The sequence below is a fragment of the Ceratocystis lukuohia genome (genome assembly GCF_044167205.1).
Source record: "Ceratocystis lukuohia strain C4212 chromosome Unknown Supercontig7_pilon, whole genome shotgun sequence".
Classification (NCBI taxonomy): Eukaryota; Fungi; Ascomycota; class Sordariomycetes; order Microascales; family Ceratocystidaceae; genus Ceratocystis; species Ceratocystis lukuohia.
Genome location: NW_027263526.1, coordinates 1,030,572 through 1,049,988, shown reverse-complemented (window position 1 = coordinate 1,049,988; position 19,417 = coordinate 1,030,572). Strand labels below are relative to the sequence as shown.

The 19,417-nt window shown below is 48.2% G+C and overlaps 4 protein-coding genes across 4 annotated transcripts; all 4 read left to right on the top strand.

The window, feature by feature from the left end:
* Positions 1-3,697: 3,697 nt before the first annotated feature.
* Positions 3,698-5,155, top strand: HOO65_070209 (uncharacterized protein; the record flags this gene model as incomplete). The annotated part of the gene is made up of 1 exon (XM_071001277.1): positions 3,698-5,155. One exon carries the CDS (start codon positions 3,698-3,700, stop codon positions 5,153-5,155), a length of 1,458 nt encoding a protein of 485 aa, XP_070856927.1.
* A 1,051-nt stretch (positions 5,156-6,206) lies between these two features.
* Positions 6,207-9,365, top strand: HOO65_070208 (uncharacterized protein; the record flags this gene model as incomplete). Its single annotated transcript, XM_071004863.1, has 2 exons — positions 6,207-8,217; positions 8,347-9,365. 2 exons carry the CDS (start codon positions 6,207-6,209, stop codon positions 9,363-9,365), a joined length of 3,030 nt encoding a protein of 1,009 aa, XP_070856926.1.
* Positions 9,366-11,547: 2,182 nt separating this feature from the next.
* On the top strand, positions 11,548-16,548 carry HOO65_070207 (uncharacterized protein; the record flags this gene model as incomplete). The annotated part of the gene is made up of 1 exon (XM_071001276.1): positions 11,548-16,548. The coding sequence occupies one exon, from the start codon at positions 11,548-11,550 to the stop codon at positions 16,546-16,548; it is 5,001 nt and encodes a 1,666-aa protein (XP_070856925.1).
* Positions 16,549-17,538: 990 nt separating this feature from the next.
* On the top strand, positions 17,539-18,427 carry HOO65_070206 (D-arabinitol 2-dehydrogenase; the record flags this gene model as incomplete). Its single annotated transcript, XM_071005141.1, has 2 exons — positions 17,539-17,994; positions 18,119-18,427. 2 exons carry the CDS (start codon positions 17,539-17,541, stop codon positions 18,425-18,427), a joined length of 765 nt encoding a protein of 254 aa, XP_070856924.1.
* Between the last annotated feature and the right edge of the window lie 990 nt (positions 18,428-19,417).

The window sequence follows — 19,417 nt, the reverse complement described above, 5'->3', positions numbered from 1 at the left end:
TTGTCTTTGTTGTCTTGGAGGAGCTTGGACCTTAATAACTGCCGCTATGATCATGTCAGAGACGAGCAGAGAAGGCATCATATAATGTAAATTACATAAGCGGCGGGCTTATGCAATTTCAATCAAACATATGACGCCAAAAAGTCTTCATTTGCTTGAGACGACTAGATCGATTTGCCAAAGGTAGATCATGTGGCAACGTGCAGGCGATAACCGAAAGATTGTGATAATATGAAGTGTCACAGCGAGACAACGCGTATTTGGTACAACTTGGCTGACCTCAACGAGCTTCCAATTTATTCTAAGTATGATGACCTCTAAATGAAAGTGAGATTGTCCCATCTTGTTCATATCACGACAAACCACACGACGGCTCGAGCTTCACTCGTGTTTTCCAGTGGCCTAGCCACAAGCATCGTAATAGAAAGGGAAATGGGCTTTATTTTACATGCACGTGCCGACGAAGCCCCCGAAAGGCTGTTTCACGGCGGATTGGGTTTGGCTCTATGCTTTTATGCTTCTGTGATTGCGATCAGCGCCGAGCCGTTTCCTTTTTTTTTTATCTATCACGCCTTGTCGGGCATAGAGGGGGAGACTGACTGACTAACTGGCTGATTTGAAGGGGCGGTCAGTACAATACGATACAATGGCCCCCAGTGAAGAGGCGAAAACTCTAGGTCGGTGCACTTGTTAGAGGGCTTGGGATCGCGACTGTTGGAGTATGTATCATCTCAGCTCATGTGTTGCCTTTTTGTTTTCTGTGATAGTAAATGACCTCACCTACTTGAGAATTTTAATGCAAACTGAGCATGTGCTGCTAGCCTGGGGGATAGACATCTTCTACTTCTTGAAACAATCGACGTCGTGTGGATGGATGCTTTAGGAGCACCAGAGGAAACAGCACCTAGGGGCGTTTCAGTGGCTAGTATAGTCACTTGACTTTAGGGCATCATTATACGCAAAAGAGGAAAGAGAGAAGATGAAAAGAAGAAGTTACCTTGCTAGTCAGAGTGGTTAGGGTTTTGTTTGTCTTGCACAAGAATTGCGAGATAACTAGCTAGGCATCAGTTTTGGTAGCTAGTTACATTGACCTTGTACATAAGAGGACTGGCAAAAAATGTCCTTTTTTTTCTTTTTTTTTTTTCCTCGAGAGGAGAGTAGCCAAATCCCCAAGACCACATGTGCGTATGTCTACACCCATAAAAGCCTTTTAGCCCTAGCTTGCGCATCTGTTCTGTAGGCTGTTTTTCTTCATGGTGCGTTGTTTTACGTTTTGACGTTATTAGCTTGTCGGCTTTTATTTCGCTTTATGCCTTCTGGAAAACTCCGTCGGCACATTTTGGACCCTGGCCTGCCCTGGTTTGGTTCTCTTGTCTGGGCCCTTCCTCTTTGCATAATTTCAGCCAAGATTTGCTGTAAATCAGACAAGCCGGCGAACGTTTCCTATCCTCTCAACTACATACACCCGCTCGGCTCGAGATTCGCCTCCTGGTACATTTCGCAAGCCCCTGCTTGCTGCGGCGAGCGATGCGGTGCCGTCATCTGTACTTTGTACTTGTGCTATAGTTGAGGGCTTATGCATTGGCAGTTAGGTTTATGCAGAGCTTTGCCTCTCTTTGATGAGTAGTTCAGGTCGTCCATAAATGAACGGACAAACCGCTCATTGCATGCATCCATACGCACACATACATGCAGCGCTATATGCGCCTGGGTGCGTAGCGTTTGGACCAATGGTCAAGCTAGGGTGCGTTGTAGGATTACGGCTGCATAGGACGGTTTACGAGCCGACGTAGCTTTCGAACGGACGAATGACACTCTATAGAGTCATTATGCGATTTTCGCAATCTTAATGTGCCGAATTTAGCACCCGCTGTGTAAAGAAATGCGCAGCCATTTGGCAATGCAACTCGCTCATTTTTGGTGTTTGTCCTCAGTGCACAAATGCTCGCTTCCTTCGAATTAGAAGCTTCCAAAGCTCGCCACTTAACTCGACCCTGCATTAGCTCAATGCTAGTTGTTCCTCCATAAATAGATTTATAACTTGAGCTGACTTCAGCAGATGCGAGTTAGTCCTAAATGCATTTGCGAGCAGACCTCTATAAACCTACCTGTGATTTTTTTTTTGGTGTCGGCGAGGAGTCACGCCTGCCTAATCACCGCGGCAGAGCCTATTGATTCCCATTCACGAAAACAGTTGCTGGCTCCAAGTTTCAAGTTTATCCAACGCCCGAGTCTTACTCTAGTTGTAGATCCTTGGCGTGCTGATCTTTTCATCGTGATTTGCGCGCGCAGAGGGCGAAAAGATCTTGTGTGTTGTCTATCTGCACCTGATCGCAGAAGTAGCTTGACCCTCTCTATAAACTGTCCTAGGATTGCAAAACACAAAACTGTCATCTTCCCCCGGCTTGGTGCTGTTTTGAAGAAACAGGCGTCTTGGGCTCAAATAAGAGTTCTTCAAATCACTAACGCGCTTATTGATAGGGTTTGCAGCCCTAAAACTTGAGGTAGCGTTTTAAAGAATACCAACAACACACAGACACTAAGGGACGAAAGAACCAAAATCAAGATCTGCTGGGATGAGGCAGCAGTATCAGATCTGGTTGTTGCGATTCTTGGCTATCAGGCTTGTAGGTAGACAACAAACATGTCGTGCCCAATCGTGCCCAAACTTAGGGTTCTGAATTCTAGCTGATCCTATTCCACACAGAGCAGCATAGAACAAACAGATTTCTTCGCATGTATAGCCTCGTCTTCTGGTCCAAGCAGAGCTCGGTCTTCTCATTTCACCAGAACTTATCCCCCTCTTCCTTCCCTGGGCCGTATCCACTTCTGGGCTGATAACAAAATTCTCTCTGTTTGTACATTTCAGTATTCTCTGGAGGAGGAGGAGGAGGAGGAGGAAGAGGGGGCTGGATGCCTGTTTGTGTTCGTTTGCATTCTGTTCCTGCCTCTCCCACATTTTGTGGTCTAATATAGCTTCTGGATGTAATGCGTTTGGAGTTTCAAGTTTCTTCCAAGTTTCTTCCAAGTTTCTCCTCCGTGTTCCTGTTTTCGCCCCTCCATACAAGCTTTTCCTAGGGCTTTTGTCTATTTTCTCTTTCTTTTTTCCCCTTTTGTCGAATTTTCCTTTTCTAATTTGTCTTCCTAGCTAACAACTAACAGCTTACAGGTCAGCAAAGCTGGCTGGGGTGCTCTGAGCACAGCAGGATATCTATGCACATTGACTTCGCTTAGTGCGACCACGGATCACCTTGGGATAGCTTCTCTCTTTCTTCCTTGCCATCTGCACGCACGTTCGATCTGGGTTTAAGTTTTCCTTTGGATTTTACCCTGAACCTTGCCTACTTGGCTTACCTTGTGTCTCACTTGGCTTATAATATTCTGAGTGCCGCCGTCCCTGGATATCTAGTTGATGATCTCTTGTCCATGAATCCTACCTTTCGCCTGCTTGAGTTCTATTCGAGATTCGCTTATTCGTTTTCTTTCTCTTGCTAGCCGTCTCGTATTATATCCTTGTGTTGCTTTTTTCTCTTTCTTTTTCTCTCTTTCCCCGAGTATACTTCAGAGGTACTATCTCGCCTTTCGACCTATTTTTCCTCTAAACAGGCTGTGCCTTTTCTCCTTTGCTTCATCGCTACACCATAGTCGTTCGTTGTATTCATCTTATTTGTCCGCCCCAATCGGATATCTTGCCACTATGGGATTCACACGAATGCCGCTTGACCAGTACCGGAAAAACTCCGATGTCGAAGACTGGATCAACAATAATACCATGACCTCTGCACAAGCTCGCCATGAGCTCAACTCTGAGCAGCACTATCGGCAAAGGCCAAGGCAAATGGAAAGTTGGGGAGCTCCGGGGCCCCCAAGCCCTCAAATTCGTCAGATGATGTCTGGAAGCGCCAATTCTAGCAGTGTCGGCCCCATGAACTACGTTAGCCCTTCAAGCTTCAGAGCCATTGCTCCGCCGCCCATAACAACTACAAACTTGATTTCTTCTCCTGCCTTGCAACAACAGGACGAACCCATTTCAAGTGCCTCGCCTTGGGGGGCCTTCACTTTTAATCATCGACGACAGTATGCAGGTTCTGACGAAAACCTCCGTGGCACTGCAAACTACTACAACAATGTTTCGACACCCTCAATAACCAGTCCTCTTTCTCAAATACGAACTAATGAGGAGAGAAGCCCATTTTCAGAGATAAGAGAAAACGACTACACCACTGAAATGAGCTATAGTCAGGAGAGCGGCTCGGCAAAAAGAAAAAGTGGCAGTAAGCGAACTGATTCTTTCTCTGCAACTCGGGGCCGTGAAATATTGTCCAGCATGTTTAGTAGCAAGCCTTCAGTATCATCGTTGTCATCGGCAGCGTCACGGGATAGGCAGAGTCAGTCAAGGCACCGTGGCCAGGCGGAAGACCAAGTTGACACCAATAATACAAAGACAGATATTGAAATCAACACCGCTGTGCCGAGCCCCAGGAATCCAGAGCACCGGAACACGATACCCACCATGTCTCAGCCCCAACAGTCTCACAGTGCGCCTCGTCCTGAGGCTATTGGTACCGCAGCACCTTCGCGGTCATCAATGCCTCATGGAATGCCAGGCTCCATCCTAACATCAAGGCACTCTGCTTCGTCAATGGCAGCGACGTTGGGCTCTCGCTCCAAAATTACCTCTGCGCCTGCTGCTATTCACCCACAGACAATACGAAGCTCTAGAACACCGATATCCCGGTGCCACACACCAACAGAGTACACAAGCAATCCGGGAATATCGCGCAAGACGTCTTTCCCAACCATGATGCCCCACATGTCGTCAAGGCCCATGCCTAGTCCTACTTCCATGCCGCCCATGGCTATGCCGGGATTTCAACACCCCAATGCACCAATAATGTCGCCTATGGCGGTTTCTACGCCCTTGACGCCTGGAATACCTTCACATATGGCTGCACGTCCGGATACGGCAACTTCGCAAGGGCCAACTATGTGGCTGGCATCACCCGACGCCCAGACACCTGGCGGAATTGGTCTGGTACCACTGAACCCGACATCAATGACAATGTGTACTGGGTCAGGGGTCCGCGACTACTTTTCACGGCCTGAGAGCACGGCGATTCCTCTGCAGACAGCATATACGCAAATGGTGAGTTAAGATACTGTTCCGCTGACCCTAGCTTTCCAAAAAAAATTCCCTAGAGTTTATTCGTAACTTGCATGGAGTTGAAATCGAGATTTAGGCCAAGTCCATTTTAGCTTGGCACCAAGTGGTGTCTTGTAAACAACACGATTGTTTCGTTAGTTCGATCTTTTAAGATCTGGAGTGTATGCTAGGCAGGCTAGGGCCACGCTTAAAAAGCTGCACAAGAAACGGTCTAGCCAATCCTTGGCGGCCTTGTGCATTCTTTCCCGATTCCGTCTGCGCTTATGGTTTTACTTACATGTGTGTGAATGGAATTCACAGCCCAAGTTTTGCAATGTACCCCAACCAAGCCCCAAACAGGTGCAAACAAGTGTAAAGCCAGGCCTTCCCTCCTCTCTCCCCCCATCATCTCCTCAATCAGCGATGCAAAAGGAAATTCAAGAAACCCTGGAACTCGCTTCTTTGTCTAACCCTCCCTCTATATGTTGTGCGCGTTGGGGCATTTGGAGGTGGCCGGTTTCTGGCTTCCCCTCATGCAATAAACGACCAACGGGCAGCAACTACCTTGTTTGTTTTTTTTTTTACTCCTGCCTTCCTTTCCGGCTTTGTGCCTGACAATAATCATGTGATCTTTTTTTTCCTCCTGTGACTGTCATGGCCTTATTTCCCCACGTCTTCTTTTTTTCTCTCCTCCCTAGTGCCCATTCATCCCTTGCCTTTTTGTTTCTTATTCCCAATTCCAACCCTTTTCTATCTTTTCTTGCTTCTCCCACGTAGCTCTATATTGCCTAGCGTTTGGGCTTGTCTTCTAGTTTCCTTTATTCATCCATTACCCTTGTAACTGTGCGAGCTAACACTAACTAACCTGTTCGGTTTCGTCATCAAGACTCCTTCTCCAAGCTCGTATTACGATTCTCCAGCTCCAGAATCTCCATCTTCACCCTTTCCCGGTGCTTCATCTAAAAGAAAACCACTTTTCGATTTTAATAAGCCTTTGCCGACTCCTCCGCGTTCCAATAGCGTTCGGAGCCAAGACGCCCGGCGGCTCAACATCCAACGAATCATGACGACTCTTGGCGAAGATGACGTCGAGAAGCTCTTTTCAGGTGCTCCGCAATTCTTTGCACGCAGTGAAGGCCACAATACCGGAGCCCCACACCCATCTGCGGCTTATCCATGGGACGAAGAGCTTGCTATCCGTGATATGAGCGATCATATGCGCATTGGTGATCCTGCCTGGAGCTGCATGACAGCATGGCCGCACATTCCTGTGCGTATTCGCTCTGAGCCCTCTAATGGGGGCCTAGGCATAGACTACAGGCTTGAGCGGACGCTCAGCAATGGCTCAGGAAACCGAGAAAGTGGCAGTGATTTTGCCAGCTTGGGCTCGCCTATCGATGACTACTCGCATCCTCTTTCTCGTACTTCGACATCTTCCTCTTCCATCAACCCGCTCTCGCCAGTGGTTTCCCATGCCCCGCCCCCCGAAAAGAAGCGCGGCCACTATTTCCCTCGATGTCGGGAGAAGCCAAGCATGCTGAACATGCAAGGTCTTGAAAAGGGCACCATGGGCTACCAGGGCGCTCTGGAGTTTGGTGTTGCTGATGCTCTGAGCCAGGATCAGGCTGGCTTTGATATCCATCGTCTACCTCGAGGCCCCGAAGTTCTTAATGCTCGTAAGCGACTTCTTGCCGCTCGCGATGGCCTACGCGCCCTCGATGAGCACGTGATTCTCAATCAGCTCTCCGTTGATTGCCAGCGCTACCGTAATCCTAAGTTTTGGGGCAGCAAACGCGGGCCATCTCCCACAGACAGCCAGCTTCCTAACAACAAAGTACTATACAACGAGCTTTACACCACCATCTTGAATCCTCCACTAAAATACGCTGATACGGCAGACAAGGGATCGCTCGCGCCGCAAATCCGGTCTCTAGTGCAGACGCTTGCCCTACCAAATGTATGGATCGACTTCTCGCGCGTAGAGTGGCGTCTGCAGATTGGACAAATTCTCTGGGGCCTGCATCGTGAAGATGCGGTTGACGAGGCCTCTGGATCAGATCCAGAAAGCACCTTCAATGCGCAACAGCCTATTCACGCCGAGGAAAGGACCTGGCTACTGGCGCAAATTCTCCTGGCATGCGAGCTACTCATCCGTCTAGATAGCATCACTGAAGACGAGGAACTAGGTCTGGAAAACATTCCAATTAACTCCGTGCGCCGTTTTGAGAAAGAAGCTACAACACCAGTCAAGTGGTCGCTCATGCTAGCGCGATCTTTCATGGAGAACGTTGACATTTCCATTGAGGAGCCTGCTGTTAATGGCCCAGCTACACCCAACAGCAATCATCACCATGAAGCTGAGCTGCACCTGACCGTCACTGATGGTACATCGACAAACGAGCGCAGCCTGGGTGGTTGGCTAGCAGGTCTCACTAAAAAAATGTCACTGCACCACCGCCATGACAGCTACTGTAAGGGGCCAGTGTATTCAATCAAGGGCCGCTTCGCAGACCGCCAGGTCTACGGACTGTTGCACTTTGCTAAAATCTTGCGCTGGCCTGGCATGGACGAGTACGAGAGGCGTATTATGGAAAACTGCTTTGCTGCTGACGACAACATTCCTGGTATCAGTTCTCACAGGAGCTCAACGGCCTCCGATGCTGTCACGGCTGTGCCTAAGCAACCAGTTGTTTCTGTTTCCCAGCCATCAACAGTAAAAAAGACCAACATACCATCCCGCCGGCGCCATGTATCGGCCACTTTGCATGAAGCTGGTTGGCTGTCTAAGATTTACATGTCGGGAATTATTCTTCCTGGTGAGAGTTTGGGCTACATTATCATGGCTACTCTTCTTGAAAACGATCCGAAGGCCCTAAGACAGATTGGCAACCGTGCTAATTTGTCTGGTGGCTTTGTGTGGAAAAATAAAAGTTTCTGGAATACCGCCAATGTTGTAGGCCGTGTGCTCGCAGCAGGAAAAGGCTCAGCACAATGCTTGAGCTGGATTTCTAGTGATGTTGTGCCAGTGGGCCACACAGCTGGCTGGATTGATGTGGTCAGCCACGAAGTTAAGGGTGAGTCAAATCTGAAACATAAAAATGAAAATTCAATGCATATGCATGCAAATGCAACGCCTACATGCATCATGACGACATTGCGGGGAACGACGTGGTGTGCCTGTAGCTAACTGAGCCATATAATAGACGATCTTGACAAGACCGGCAAAAAGGCCCGCTTGTGGCAGAAGCACGATATCGAGAAGGCATCCAATGTTATTGGCAATGCCGACGAGAAATCGGTGCTCCCTGGTGATTTTATTATCCCCTACGAGGATGTTTACATGCTGCCACCTGACCATGTCAACACAACACTACATTCTATTGAGGCGCCTCAAATCAGGCCCCATTTCAATGGAGACAACTTCCAAGATAGCCACTTGGCCCCAGATCACGTGCAGCTATCATCCGGAGTCACAACCTCCTCGCCATCGCCGTCTGAATCAAAGCAGGAGATTATAAGCATGCCTGCTTGTATGCGCTTTGCTGTCAACCTTGGCAATGACGTGCAAAGAGAGGTCAAGGTGACTCTAGAATATGACATTAACTTTGTTACAGCCCACCCTTGCGCGCCATCACAGAATGTACGCTTTGTAAGGTCGTCAACAAACACATCGATTCAGCAGATTGATGTTTCGGGCTTTGGCATCCCAGGCAAAGTGACGACACCAGCAGTGGTTGCTGGTCATCCACTACACCGTTCGTTCACTTACACCATCATGCATATTTCTGATCTTCTACGCCGGCCACGTGACAACAATTTAGACGACCTGTTGCTTGCCGCAAGCACGTCCCAAAACCGCAAGCCATCTCAGATGCCTCCAAGTAGCCAGGACGGAACAGCACCACGGGTCCTCATCATCGACTGCATCACAAACCAAAATCGTAACCAGCATCTATTCTCCTCATCAGCATCTCAAAACTCAGCAGACTTCGCCCCTTCATCGCCCACGTCGCCAGTTATGAGTCGCAAGGGCGAGTTGCCAATGATGCATGCAGAGTCACGTGGACGTCAGTTTGGCAGCGACCTTGAGGTTCTGGCACGAGCTATTTGTGCGCAGAAGGGATGGAATGCACTGGTGAGCCGCAAGCGCAGAGGTTGCCTTTCGTGTGCTATTCGAGAGGCCGAGGCTTTGGCGTGGAAGGTGGTTATTCGAGTGGATTAGGATACGAAATGAAGGTCTGAAGAGGAGAAAGGCAAGTTGTCCAGGGATATGGAATAAAAGCCCAGGAATGCTATTTGGGACTTAGAATAATGTGTAGTATTGATGTATGTAGGTGTACGGCGTTTTGAACAAAGGTTGAAGCGCCGTATTGCGTGTGCGTGTTTTATTTTCGGCTTTATTTTTTCTTGCTTTCTGTTTTACGTTAATTTAAGACTTTTGCACTCAACTTTATAACGTCCTTATATTCTTATACACATCAATATTCCGCATAATTCATTTCTTCAACACCAACTTACTCTCAGTCTAGGGATGTCCTAAAGTCTCCTTTCACGATCCTTTCCGGTGAAGCAATGAGAAAGGAAAGAAAGCCCCAAACCATACATAGCCGTCTTCAGCCGAGGACAAAGCTGAGTACGATTGCGGTAATCTGGCTAGTATATTGAAAGTAGATCAGCCATTAGAGATTCAAGATGGCCTTTACCGGAATGAAAGGGCTATAATAACAAGCCAACTCATCTTATGCACTGCCAGCAACCAACGAACTCGGCCTTAGTGGGATTTGGGGCTTAGGGAACAAGGGTAACTATGAGCCAAGGGACTCAAGCAGTAAGCCATCAGGTTAGTCAAGCTCCGCCTAGATGTCGTCATTGGATCGTAAAGGTAGAGCTTCAGTTAGAACAAATATAGCATGAGGAATCCAGCTCGAGATACTGCTTGATAGGATTTTCTGCAATAGGCTTGCTGTTGTGGAGCCCTGCCTGGTGCCTGTACCAGTACCTGCCACTAGCCGCATTAGCACGACTCATTTAGCGGCACGATAAGCTCTTACAAAGTATCTATACTACTAACAGCAGTGACTTGCCCATAATGGATTTCCCCTGCAGCTGCCTTGAGATAAAAAGGCCAGTGCCTTGCCATTAACTTGGCTCTTGCTCTGCTCATGTCCCGCTATGGGTTCTAGCCCTCTTTAAACAGTGTGTTTTTATGTTACCTCATTTTTGGCCTCTGTAGATTAAGAAAAATACCAAAAGTTGGAAGGCAAATAATAGAAAGAACTCGCCTCAATCTTGTCGTCACTGCCTAACCTGTATGTTTTCCCAATCACTCATCTGCCAGAACAGCTTCCACTTTAGGCTGATCAAACAAATCTTCAGGCAAGATCAAGCGCAGATTCAATAACCAACCCTTCCCTGTTCCGGCTTCAGTTACTGCCTAGTTATTTTTTTTCTCCCGGTTCAAAGATAGAGCAAGAGCTTTGTCTAAATAGGTTATTTCCAATCTCTCTTGCTCTTTCCTACTTGGCTTCTTGACAACATTTTTCCTTGTTGTTTTTCTTTCCCACTTTATTTCCATTATTTTTTCCCTCCTCCTCTTCTTCTTCGTTTCAAACTATCTCCAGTTCTCCATCAAGGCTTCATTTTTCTTTCATTATCCCGCTGTATTTTTTCCCCACCCCCCATTATTCTCTCATCATTGGCTTCAGCATTGCAACTAGCAGCTGCACATTTTTCATATATATGTATTTTTTTTCTTTAATGCTTGCGCATCCTTTTTTTTCTGCGCCCTTGCTGTTTGCTTTGCCATCCTACAAAATCAATACTATCCCAAGTATCATCAAATATTAGCACGACTCCATAGTCGTGCTTCTAATCTATATCATCGTCATTACGTATAGGTGCAACCTTTCAACTTGACTAGGGTTTGTATCTTGCCATCGTCATCCCTCTCATTCATCTTGTAAGGTAGGGAGCTTGCTTTCTGGCATTTGTTGCTCGATATTTGCACCCTTGCCTTCTTGCTCATCCTTTTTCTTCTTTTCTTGTCTTCACTTTTCTCTTTTATTCTCATTCCTTTTTTTCTATCAAACAGCCCTGCATTCCTTTCCCCAGTTATATCGCTTTTTTCTTTTTCTTTTTTTCTTTGTTGCCTCCTGGCTCTAGCCGTCCAATCAATTCTTCTTCAGCTCTGTGCTGTTCAAGGAAGTCCCAGTAAGCAGAAGCCTTACCGATGCTGTGTGTGCGTGCCACAGCCCCCCAAGACTCGACTTTGCATTGAGCTCCTGAGACTGACATGATTTCTAGTAGCCCGCTATTTGTCAAATAGGATATTCACAAATTCGTGGCCACCCCCTCATAGGCTATGACCCTTGCCCTGGGATCAATTCGTACCCGTATACCAAACAATGTTGAGCCGTACCAAGTCCAGGACCCTCCGGGCCGCTCCCCCTCGTCAACCTCAAAACCAGCAGAGGCCCCAGTCCTCCGACCATCAAATTACCGCCAATGCCAACGTTGCTGCCGTCAACGCATTTAATAGCCATCAGAAGAACGCTGCAACTTCGCCCATAAGCCTCTCAGCAGCCGCTGCCACTGCTGCCTTGCGCGCTAACCCGACTCCCAAAACGAACGTTGCCCAAGTCCAGACTAAGCGAAACCTGCGTCGCCGTAGCTCTTCTCTGTCATCCACCTCCAGTACAAAACGCGCGTTTGGTCGCCTATCTCCACCTTCTATCATCGCAAATCAGGGTAGTCCGGCTTCCGCCCGTCGTTCGCCATCTGTTTCCTCAATGACCGAACGAACCTTTCGAGCACAGTCACCCGCAATGCTGCAGCGAGAAACCTCTACCCCCAGTGGGTCAGGGCCTCTCCATTCCGCTTCATCTCGCAATACGACTCGGCCATTGTTAACTTCCAATGGTCGTGACCACCAAAGATCATCTAGCGCAAGTGACCGCAACATTGGAAGTCATAAGCGTTCTTCTAGCGAGAACGCACCTAGAGGTTTTGCCTCTTCACAAAACAATGATTCTCGACTAGCTACTGCTGTCAAGACTAGCCAACCTGTGCGCCCACGAGCCCAATCCTTCAATGCAAGGCCAACTAGCCCGAACTTGTCCATCAACTTCTCTTACCCTCGGCCAACTAAGAGCACTAGCTCGGATGCAATCACTGAAGAGCCCGAAGAGACAATGGTCTATGACGCGAACTCTCGCAGACTTGTACCCAAATCACAGCTAGATGCGCTTAATCGAGACCTGCAGATGGCAGGGGCCCTCCCTTCTGGCCAAGTAGCAAAAAGCGCCATCAAGCGTTCTTCTACCAATGGAATCAACAGCTCGCTTAGTCAATCTGGCAAAACTTCTCGCTCTTTAAAAAATGCTTCATCGGGTAGTCGGAGCGGCCCAAGCACACGGGCTCGTCCAAAATCCAGTTCATCTCTCCTAAGTACTCCTGCAGACTTGATCACAACTCCTTCTGGCCCTATGTCTTCAGCTCATCGTGGTGCTGTGACAGCGCAGAATCAAAGTTTGCCGCATACGTTGCCAGCAAAAAAGGAAGCGATGCAACCAACACAGCCTAACAGCCTGCATAATCCTTCTCGACAAAAGGCACCAAGTACTGTGCCTCGCCAATCTTCACACAGTGGACTACAATCTCAGTTGATGGATTCAGCTTCACACGTTTCACAGTCTTCGTTGCATTTTAATGTTGTCAAGTCGTCAACTGTGCGTCCTGTTAGCACCGGCTCTGCTGTGGCCTTGGGCGCAGTTGGTAGCTCACAGGGGCTCAAAGCCTCTTCTACTCACTCATCTACTTTAGAAGAAAAGTCTGTCGTTATTGACGCTTGGCATGCCGATTCTGTTCGCTTTATGCACACCGCTCCATCTCATACGACTCCCTTGCCTTCAAGACCTGCTTCTTCGCATTTCCCCACTGCCTCTCAATCAACAGCCACAATATCTTCCGAGCAGCTGCCTGTTTTTTCTTCCTCGTCTTCAGACAGCCAAAACTCTGAAATGCAAGCCCGCCATATTCCCCCGTCACGATCTCTATCGCCACGCAAATCTGCACTAAAGGCTTCTCGCCCACAATCTGCATCCAACATAATGTCTAGCAAGCCTAGATCTATGTCTGAGGATGTAAACTTTGAAAGTGCTGGCAAGAAGGTTAGTTTCGATCAAGCCACTGTGATGCACCCCGACGATTTTTTTTATGCTAGTGACGGCGGCGGTGCACCACAGAAAAAAGGGCTTCGGTGGCTAAGCAGCCTCGGGAGGTCCCGGAGAAAGGAAAAAACAACGACTACCGGGTCCGAGTTCGATATACAAAATGAGAATACCAGCTCTACTAGTCACTCTAACCCCACGGATTCTACCCCAGCCTTGCAAGAATTGACTGCTGAAGATTCCCATGACTTCACGAGCATGGGCCTTCTTCCTCCGCTTCCTTCTTTCAAGAGCATCCGAGGAAAACAGCCTGATGTATTTACTCAGGATAGCAGCCGTCTTTCTGGCCCCCAGTCAACATTGCCACCTGATACCACGCTCTACGAACCCCGTCAGCTTCCAACTATCCGGAGCGGGACTGAACTCAACACAGACTATATGGAAGCTGATTCACATTATGGACTTGATCAGATTTTGTCTGACGAAAACACAAAAGCTATCAAGGATCAAGACAATACGTCTCGCTTCTGTGAACCCCTTCCTCCCATTGTTACCTCAGTTGACGGAACAGGATATGGTGGTACTCCCAGTCCTATTAGTGACGATAGTGAAGATGCTTTTGGCTCTGTATCGGGCCTAGGCTCTGTTGATGATTACCATCATCCGGTGTCACCTATTGATGAGGAGGTGCCTCCTGTTGCACCCGATCCTCCGTGTTCCCAAGTTGCTACCCCGCAGTCCAGCCAATATTTCGCCCAATCGACTTCAGACTTTCTTCATTCCCCTCACGATGTGGTAAATGCTTATGATCAAAGTATCTCTGGTAGTGATGGAGAAATGTTCCCTGGGGATTTCCCTCATGCGCTGGATGGAACTGGTAGCCAAGCCGATGTAGACGAGATGTCTTATGTTAAACCTCGACAGCAGCTAGCGGCTGCATCTAGTCGGCTAGTTAGATTCGCTGAAGATCTTCCTACACGCCCTGCCGAGGAGCAATCAAACTCGGATTCGGACTCAGAAGGTTCTAGTGTTTATACTGATGCCTATGAAGATTTTGACGGCGATGGTTTTCAGTCCTTGAACGCTATCATAACGACAAACCTCATTACACAAAGCTCACCCTCGGAACTATCATCTTCTACCACTGGCGTACAGGGCTCTAAGCTGTCTACCGTCTCCGAAACCCTCTTGGAGGGGACTGGAAGTACCTTGGGTATGGAGCAGTCCACTCCCACTCTCTCATCTGTGGCCTCCCCCAACTCTAATGACGAGACTCCTTCTCAGTCTCCTATGTCCAAAAGCACGGTCTCTCCCCAAACCTCTATCATATACAATTCCGCTGTATCGCGCAATATTATGGCGCAAGACAACAATGAGATGGATTGGGAGAAAGCAAAGGCTTATTGGAAGAGCCTTAGCCCGGAGAAGCGCCGTCAATTAGAATTTGAGGCTCAGGATAACCACACCAGTACTACTCAACAAACATCATCACAAGCACCCATGTCTCCGCAAAGTCTCTTTAGTTTCCAAGGGTCAACAAACGACGAGCTTGGCCATATTTATGAAGCCAATGCACAAGCTCAGATAGTTTCTACGATTAGTGCTCAAGCACATATTGTTTCTACTTTTGGTGCCCAGACTCAACGCAATTCCCAAGTTGTATCTGATGGAGATGTTTTGGTGCTAAAAACCAATGAGCCCATGGCTCAAGCCGATAGCCCTGGGCAGGAGGCCGTTCGAAAAGAGCGCAAAATTAAGAAATCCCTTCGTGGTCATGATTCGGAGAATGATAATGATTCGGTTGTTGGCTCAGTAAGACGATCTAATCTTCAGAAGAAACTGCGTCCTTTCAGCTACTCCGCTTCTTCTACTCAACCCACACTGGCTGCTTCTCATGATACCCAGCGGCATGCATCTCTTGACATCCCTCCTGTGATCAGCCAGGATTCTAGCTCCTCAGGGCATACTCTTCAGCGCCAAGATTCCGAATCTAGCTTCCGCCGTAGCAAAAGCAAAGCTGATGGTGTTTTTGGTTCCTTCCGCAATAGCACGATGCGTGACTCCCCTATGGCGAGCACTGAGCGTATTGAGCCTGCGAAGCATGGAAAGTTCAGACTCAGATCATTTTCTCCAGCTGGTTTCCGTCGTGGCTCATCTCCACCTGCTCTAGGGCCATCTACTTCGGAAAGCACCCTCCGCAAGAGTATGCGTGATCCTATTTCTAGCGGCAGAAAGAGTATCTTCTCCAAGACCATCAAGGCCCCCGGCTCAAGGGGAAGTGCTAGGCTAAGCAGTCGATTTGATCAATCAAGTGACGAGGAGAGTGGTTTTGGTGTTTCCGCTTTCCAGAGTCGGTATGCGGACTCTAGTGACGACGAAACTCCTTCTCGGCCTGTGACTGGAGATCTAACAGGTTCACATTCTGAGTCATTCCCACCCATTAATCAGAGCTTGCTTGAGCTAGCTCGCAAGTCTTTGGCTGCGTCTAATCAAATTCAAACCAACAACCCGAACGATTCATTACACACGCTGAATGCTGTGCCCGGCAACGAATCTGCAAGCAAATTTCAAAGCAGTATGACTGACAGCGATCTCAAGGCTGCAATTGCCCCTAAGTCGAAAAAGTCGCGCGATGGAAAGGGTATCATGGGGGCTTTGCGCCGTCGCAAGGATACATCCAAGAAGATCCAACGTGCCCCTCCTTCAGAAAGCGCAGCACGTCGTGATACTCCCCTTGAGCGTAGTGCTAGTGAGATCTCCGCTTTGCGCACGGATCGTACTGCCCCAAAGGGAACGTATGCCACTGAATTAGGCGAAGACATTGAGCCAACCCCTTCTTCGGCAACATTTCCCTCTTCTGGCCCACGGCGTGCTGACAAGGCCGCAGCTCCATGGCCTCTTGCACAAGACACCGAAGAACTCCATGAACTAGAGCGCGTCTCATCGATGCACTCTGTCTCAAAAGCCGCTCTAGGTACCAGTAGCGTCAACCGTGCTTGTGCCAGCGACCTTGGTGGGTACAAAGGCTTGGGTGTCTCAGCTTTAGCAACAAAGTCGAGCTCGAATACGGCACTTCCGTCATTTACATCGGCGTCAATCATGGGCTGTCGTCAGCCAGAAGTTGGCATGGGCATAAGCCACGAGAGTCACGGTACAGAAGAAAGGCTTCCTGGGGCTGGACCAGCAGGTAAACGAAAGTTTGGAAAGCTGCGAAAAATTTTGCGCATTGCAGACTAATTTGAGCGGGATATAGAATCAATTCCTGACTCGTCCTCCTTCTTTTTTTACAAGAGAGAGGACTGCAAAGCAAGCTGTTTTGGCCAAGTTTCATGTAGAGGTTTCGCCTCCATTTGTACTTGGCTATTCCTATTTCCTTTGTTATATTCTTTTTTGTTTTTACGATTCACACACCCATTATTCCCCTGTTTATTTCTTGGTTTTTCTTCGTCTTATATCATTAGTCAAGCGTTTTCATCATTATATTTACTTGGGGGTCGCTTCAAGCACACAGTCGAAACATTAGAAAGAGGGAAAATACTGCCATGAACATGGCTTACTTGGTCCTTTGTGTATTGTTTTTTTGGCCTAGTGTTATATTACAGCAATTTGTATAGAATAAAGAAGATTCGAGCTGCGCCTGCTTAGCTTGTCATCACTTTACATCCTGCCTCAACCACGGTATATATCCTGTCACTGATTTCATTGACATGGCATGCGAATGCTTATCAGAACTTAGTCCGCTGCCCTAGAAGAAATATCGCAGTTACTACATGTGGTTATACCGCTTGGAGACGTGGCTTCGAGCCAAAACAACAAATCATTCTGGGGAATGGGGAAGGTACATGGGACGATCCTTCTTCTAGGTAGTTGCTACTTGGAGGAGTAAGCTGACGTTGTGTTGTGATTTTCACGAGACTTTAGGCTATGGCCACAGTATGGTAGCTAGATTAAAATACAAGGAGGCAGCGTAAGTATATGTGTATAAGTAGAGGGGGACTACCCGTTATATAGTTCTCTTGTTTGTTGATGTTTGGCTTTGCGACCAACACGGTTTACTCCAAATTTATTAGAGAACTAACTGCTTGCGTACTGCCGGTCCCTTCTTTTCGTGGCTTCATTCTTCCCTACCCTTAGGGTTATACAAGTCTTGCTGTATTGTTTCTTTTTGTTTTCTCCTTACCTTCTTCCTTGCCTCGCGACCGTCCCCCCCCCCTCGCTTCTCTTAAAATGGACTCTATTAGTGAAGCTCCTCCAACACTATCAAGCTTCACGCTAGCCAATCGTGCCGTCATTGTGACGGGAGGTGCAAGCGGCCTAGGTGCTGTGATGGCTCGTGCTATTGTAGCTTCAGGTAGCTCTCTCGCCATTGCAGATCTCAACATCACTGCTGCCGAAACTGTTGCCAGCTCTATCCGGGCCGATTTTCCTACAGCTAAAATATCAACACACCATGTCGATGTATCTAGCAAAGAATCCACCAGCAAGTGCGTGGCCGACGTGGTTGCACATCACGGCAAGGTCGACGGACTGGTCACTAGTGCGGGCTTTGTAGAGAATTTTCCAGCCGAGGAGTATCCTGTCAATCGCATGCGCAAGCTGTGGGATGTTAACGTCGATGGCACGTATCTATTTGCCACTGAGGTTGCCCGCTGGATGATCGGGGCGGGTGTCAAGGGCAGCATGGTATTTATTGGGAGCATGTCAGGGGCCATTGTTAATGTGCCACAGCCGCAGACGCAAGTGTTGTTCATTTTATTGCATAAAACCCTCTTTTTATTTGATGTGTGTGAGTGAGCTAACATAAAAGTTCTGGGCTAGTCCATACAACGTTTCCAAAGCGGCCGTACGTCATATGGCAGCATCCCTAGCAGTAGAATGGTCATCCAAAGGCATCCGTGTGAACTGCATTTCCCCTGGATATATGCGCACGGCTCTCACGGAAAAGATTATCCAGGAAAGCCCAGAGCTGACGAAACCATGGGTTGAAATGACCCCCATGAAGCGGATGGGAGACCCGGCTGACTTAGAAGGCCCTGTGACCTTTCTGTTGTCGGATGCGGCACGGTATATCACGGGCTCAGACTTGCGTGTTGATGGCGGGTACACTTTGCTGTAAGGTCAGGCAAGGGCTGGCTGGCATGAGCCTTATCTGTGGCTGGTGTCGTGATGAAGAGGAAGAAGGATGTGTTATTAAGGGGGGGGGGGGGATGTTGGTGTTTCCGGAAGGTCTGGATTGCTCTTGTGCGACCTCGACGTAGGTCTATTCAATTTTACTTGGATATGATCTTGCACGGGATCCTACCGCCACTGGGAAGAAGGAAACAGCGGGTATGTATGTGTGTATGTACGTATGTGTTTGCACACAGGTCTGTACACATGTATACATACACCTACATGCATGTTTGTATGCGCGTTTATATGCCAGTACACGTTAACTCATAGCACTACTATTTGTTTACACAAGCGAAACTGCCCTATCTCTCCGCGCAACTCAGAACCCCCCTCCCACTCTCCCTATTCGTATTGTGATAGTGACATGGGAGACCAAGAAGAGGGCGGTAGAAGGGCGTTGAAGGACACGAGGAGGGAACAGAAACTTACGAATTTTGCTCTCAGGACTTTTGCGTTACGGTTACACAGATGGAAGACCAAGCTTGGCAGCGCATATGCCATCTATCCGTCCACTCATCCACTTTACGACGGGCATGAAGGGGGGGGAGGGGGGGAGGGGTGAACAAGAACGAACTTCGCATGGATGATTACGTGATCAATGCAAATGGAGAGAAAAAAAGGTGAGTTTGAGCTTTGGTTGCTGGCTGGGCTGGGGCTGAAAGTTTGATGGTCTGCCACCGGGGTAGACCCTGCTGTTTTTCTTTTGCAAGTGGAAGTGAGCCAGCCCAGCCAGGCCTGTTCCCCTATTTCGTGGGCCTCATTTTGGGTGATTAATGTGAGTTCCTTTTTTGCAGTGGGCTTTCGTTGTTGAAGTCAAAGCCAAGAAGGAAGTAAAACCCGAGCGCTTGGGAGGAGTAGGGGGAGATGGTATGTTATAGGTGAAGTAAGGCCGTGACATTCGGAACAAGCCAAGGACAGCAGGACAAATAAATAA